Source organism: Berghia stephanieae, chromosome 6, assembly GCF_034508935.2.
Source record: "Berghia stephanieae isolate SIO BIC M18660-M18661 chromosome 6, UCSD_Bste_1.3, whole genome shotgun sequence".
In the NCBI taxonomy this organism is placed as follows: domain Eukaryota; kingdom Metazoa; phylum Mollusca; class Gastropoda; order Nudibranchia; family Aeolidiidae; genus Berghia; species Berghia stephanieae.
The window spans coordinates 4,540,953-4,545,952 of NC_088365.1; the positions used below are offsets into that span (position 1 = coordinate 4,540,953).

Consider the following 5,000-nt stretch of genomic DNA (forward strand, 5'->3'; position numbering starts at 1 on the left):
AGATAGATGGATGGATAATAGATAGATTTGTAGGAAGGTAAGTGGGGGAGTAGATAGATGGATGGATGGATGGATGGATGGATATATAGATAGATAGATGGATGAATGGATGGATAGATAGATGGATCGATAGATAGATTTGTAGGAAGATACGTTGGGAGATAGATATATAGATAGTTATGAGATAGATAGAGAGATAGATAGATAGGTAGATGGATAGATAGATAGATGGATGGATAGATAGATAGATTTGTAGGAAGGTTAGTGGGGAGATAGATAGATATATAGATAGTTATAAGATAGATAGATGGATGGATGGATAGATAGATAGATGGGTGGATGGATGGATAGATAGATAGATAGATGGATGGATAGATAGATAGATGGATAGATAGATGGATGGATAGATAGATAGATGGATGGATAGATAGATTGATAGATAGATAGATAGATAGATGGATAGATAGATAGATCGATAGATAGATATATAGATAGATAGATAGATAGATAGATAGATAGATAGATAGTTGGATGGATGGATAGATGGATGGATATGTTGATTTGTAGGAAGGTAAGTGGGGAGATAGATAGATTACAGATAGTTATGAGATAGATAGATAGATAGATAGATAGATAGATAGATAGATAGATAGATAGATAGATAGATAGATAGATAGAGAGATAGAGGGATAGGTGGATGGATGGATTGAGATAGATAGATAGATAGATAGATAGATAGATAGATAGATAGATAGATAGATAGATAGATAGATAGATAGAGGGATAGATAGATGAATGGGTAGATACATAGATGGGTGAATGGATGGATAGATAGATAGATAGATAGATAGATAGATAGATAAATAGATAGGTATATAATTGGATAGAATATATAAATAGATGGATGGATAGATATATTAGATAGTTAGATATAGATAGATAGATAGATAGTAATTATTTAATATTCTCATCTCGTTTGTTCCTCCCTACAACGTTGTTACTCCCATCCGCTCGTAGATAGATGGGTTCATCAGGAAGGAATAAAGTGAAGGTCTGTCCAGTTGATGTTGAAACTTCAAGATACACATCAAACAGTATTCAACACCAACTGGACATAACTTCACTTCCTTATCCCTGATGTAACAACGTTGTAGGAAAAAAACAAAGGAGGTGAGAATATTAAATAATTTGTGTAAATAAAAAAACAAAACTGTCTCTATGTGATTCAAGCTAATTCCCTTCAAACATAGATAAATGGATAGATATAATGAGGATATATATATATATATATATATATATATATATATATATATATATATATATATATATATATATATATATAGATAGATAGATAGATAGATAAATAGATAGATAGATAGATAGATAGATAGATAGATAGATAGATAGATAGATAGATAGATAGATAGATAGATAGATAGATAGATAGATAGGTCTTTAAAAAAACATAACCACGAAGTTTTACATTGAACAATGATGATATTGATGATGATGATGATGATGATGATGATGATGATGATGATGACGACGACGACGACGACGATGATGATGATGACGACGACGACGACGATGATGATGATGATGATGATGATATTGATGATGATGATGATGATGATGATGATGATGATGACGACGACGACGACGACGAAAACGACGACGATGACGATAATAATAATAATGATGATGATGTAAGTCTCAACCTACCTTCCACTTCTCCCGCACTAAACTCAGCTGACACGGGACGACTCCCGCTACCAATATTACGAATAATAGTCCTTGATTTCGTCTTCACATCATCGAGTAGGGGCATGGCGGGGGTGACGTCGCTGGCCGGACTTCCGTCTGTGTCGGAAATGCTCGTGCTGACGTAGGCAGCGTCTCTGGAAGGGAAGGGGGGGGGGGGGGGGGGGCAAAGGGGGGATGTGGGTTTAGAATTAAGTTTTCCGGTCGTTGTGAATGAAGGGGTAATGATTGACTTTCGTGTTTGTGGTCAAGAAAGCTAATTATTTGGCTCATGCTCGTCCATATTGATTACCAAATTATGTAATGGCTGGTTGTATGTATATATATATATATATATATATATATATATATATATATATATATATATATATATATATATATACGGCTATGTGTTCTAGTGGTATGACACTCGCTTTCGGATCGGAAGTTCCTGGGTTGAGTCATTGGAAAAGACTCATTACTCACATTCTCTCACTGTACTCAGGTGTAAAATAATAATAAATGGCAAAATGAGTACCTTGCCGTTAACAGCGTTGTCTTTATCCAAAAAATTTTAATTTCGCCTAACAGGCGGCATGTCCTGTCCTGCATGTTAAATGTTGCTGTTGACCAGGGACCCCTTGTAAAGCGCTTTGAGCACAGTTAGTTGATATTGTGATATATAAAAGCTCATTTTAAGCTCATTTTATATATATGCATATATATATATATATATATATATATATATATATATATATATATATATATATATATATATATATATATATATAAGGAATGAAATTGACGTCAGACCTTCATTATTTTACATCTTGTTAACCCTCTCCTTACCAACCATAGGAAAATCATCACATAATTTGTTACTGTCCAACCAGCACTTTTATAATTCTGATTTATTTTATAAATCACACCATTTATAGAAAAATGTTTTATCATAGATATAAAAACGTGACACTGTGCTGTAGAGTTCATTTTGCTGATCAATAATATGCATAGAATGTACTTGTTGCTTTTCTGTTTGAGTAAGAAAATTCTATTTTTGTGTTGGGTGGATGTGAAATTTTGGGGAAAATTCTAAAAATGACAGGTATGGAGAGGGTTAATGATTAGCTCTCACTGAATTATTTCAGTTAGACTATAAACGTTAAATGTTCCACAGTTTTATGTGTTGGTATGTTTAATTTGGCTGGTTGATGTCGTGAGTGTTTGATCTAAACACACAGCATATTAATATAAATATATGACCAATCATGTCAAAATCATATTATACAGTGGTGAACTTGATGCTTAGAAATGAATCTTGAACTTAACTGAAGACATATTATACTATTGTTTGTAGTGAGGAGATCGACATTTGGGAATTAAATTTCACAATGGGAATTTCCTAACTTTATTTATATTGAGTTCGGAGAGTGAATGTGAGTAAAGAGCCTTTCCCAATGACTCAACTTCGCGCCACCTAGAGTGTGAATCGAACCCTGGACCTATCTGTTCGAAGGCCAGTGTCATACCACAAGACCACATTCTTCTTCTTCAAGTACCAAGTCTGTGCCAGACATCGGTGATCCTGGTACGCCATTCATCTCTCTGATCAGATAACCTCAGAAAACGAATATTACTACTCTTCTCTTTCTTTGTCACCCAGCTGTTCAAACTACTCAAATATGTTTTTCTTGGTCTACCTTTACTCTTTTTACCTTCTATCTTTCCTGTGAGAGCAAGATATTCAAAACAATTATGTCGATTTAGGTGCCCTAAAAATTGCATTTGTCTTTTCTTATTGTACGAATTAATAACCTTATAGTTTCAGACCACATAACATTGTGTTAAACTCACCTGTAACCTGTTTTCCTTGCGTTCGTGGGAGGCATATGGTCCGCTTTATTGCCATATATATTCGGAAGAGTGACGCTGGAAGATATCACAGGATCTTTCTTGGAGCCGACCACCTCACGTCTTGCATTCGACAGCGACTGAGCAGAATCGGTTCTGATATTGAGAGTAGGCTGGGAATAAGCTGGCCCAGGGCCCATATCAACTGTGTTGTCGTAATCTCCTTCACCCCAGTTTACGTACGGATTCGCTGAAGGGTCTTCATAATAACGCCGAGCCGCTGACTCTTGCTTATGGGCAAGGTATTCCGTAGAGCTGTAGTTAGATAGAACTTTTCCGTCAGTGTGTTGTTGCGGATGCTGCATAAAATGTTGCTGTTGTGGCGGTTGTTGTTGTTGTTGTTGTTGTTGTTGTTGTTGTTGTTGTTGATGGTGGTGGTGGTGGTGTGGGTGGTGGTGGGGATGATGCTGATTGAAATGCTGTTGGCGGTGAGGGTGTTGTTGAGGATACGGTTGGTGTTGAAATTGTTGAGGTTGATGTTGTGGTTGATGATGGTGGTGGTGAGGTTGTTGATGATGGGGATGGGGTGAGTTTTGGGGCATTCTTTGCATACGATGTCTCGGAGAAGTATGAGGTTCTATGAGTACCTGGTCGGGTGCCAGTCCTCGGAGGTGTGGATCGGATCCCCTGGGATCTGATTCAAAGGATAAATCTCGATCCGACAAATTCTCGCGAGATCTGTCCCGTGACCTTGATCCAGATCTATCTCTTGACTTTGACCTGTGACGCTCAGTTCCAGGACCCGGGGGGACTCTGTCGTAGATTGCTTGAGAGTTCACATCGTCAATGGGTTTAATTATCCCGCTAGGTACTGGTCTGTGTGCAGATGGCGCTGATGACCCACCGTATTGTCTTGGAATGTCGTCATAGCTGTGTACAAGGGTCTGTCTTGCGCGGGCCAGTTTTAGGAGCTCCTTCTTCAAACGAGCAGTTTCCTCTAATTGTTGCTTCCTTTTCATTATTTCATATTGTAAAAGAAGCTTCTTCTCTTCTCTTATACTTGATTCAGGGTCGTCAGAGTAATAGAATGAGCCCGAGGAAGACGAAGGAATTACCCCAATTCCTCGTCCATTTGAAGATAGATGTTGTTCTGATCGACTTCCGGACATGATGTGATTCATTTCAGCTCGACTTTGCTGATCGTAGTCAGAATATTGCTGAAGACGATCAGCAGATCCACCCATGACTTTGGATTGATTAGTGAACAGATTGACGTTAACGTAATCAGGTTCTCTTTGTTTCCTATGATGACGTGATGAATGCTCACGGCTACGGACAGGTTCAGAGCGCGTGCTTTCAGAATCGCTGACACCCGACTGAGAGCTATCATCGGTAAGGTATTTCGCCCC

At 37.7% G+C, this 5,000-nt stretch overlaps 1 protein-coding gene across 1 annotated transcript in view; it reads right to left on the reverse strand.

Annotated features, from left to right (window-relative positions):
• Positions 1-5,000, reverse strand: part of LOC144974370 (uncharacterized) — a 147,036-nt gene that overhangs the window by 38,883 nt on the left and 103,153 nt on the right. The window contains exons 9-10 of the mRNA XM_078917196.1: positions 3,595-5,000; positions 1,723-1,898 (exon numbers count right to left, since the gene is read on the reverse strand). The exon at positions 3,595-5,000 is cut by the window's right edge and continues 1,260 nt beyond it. Of these exons, the coding sequence (XP_078773322.1) occupies positions 1,723-1,898; positions 3,595-5,000 (1,582 nt within the window). The remainder of the gene's footprint in view (positions 1-1,722; positions 1,899-3,594) is intronic.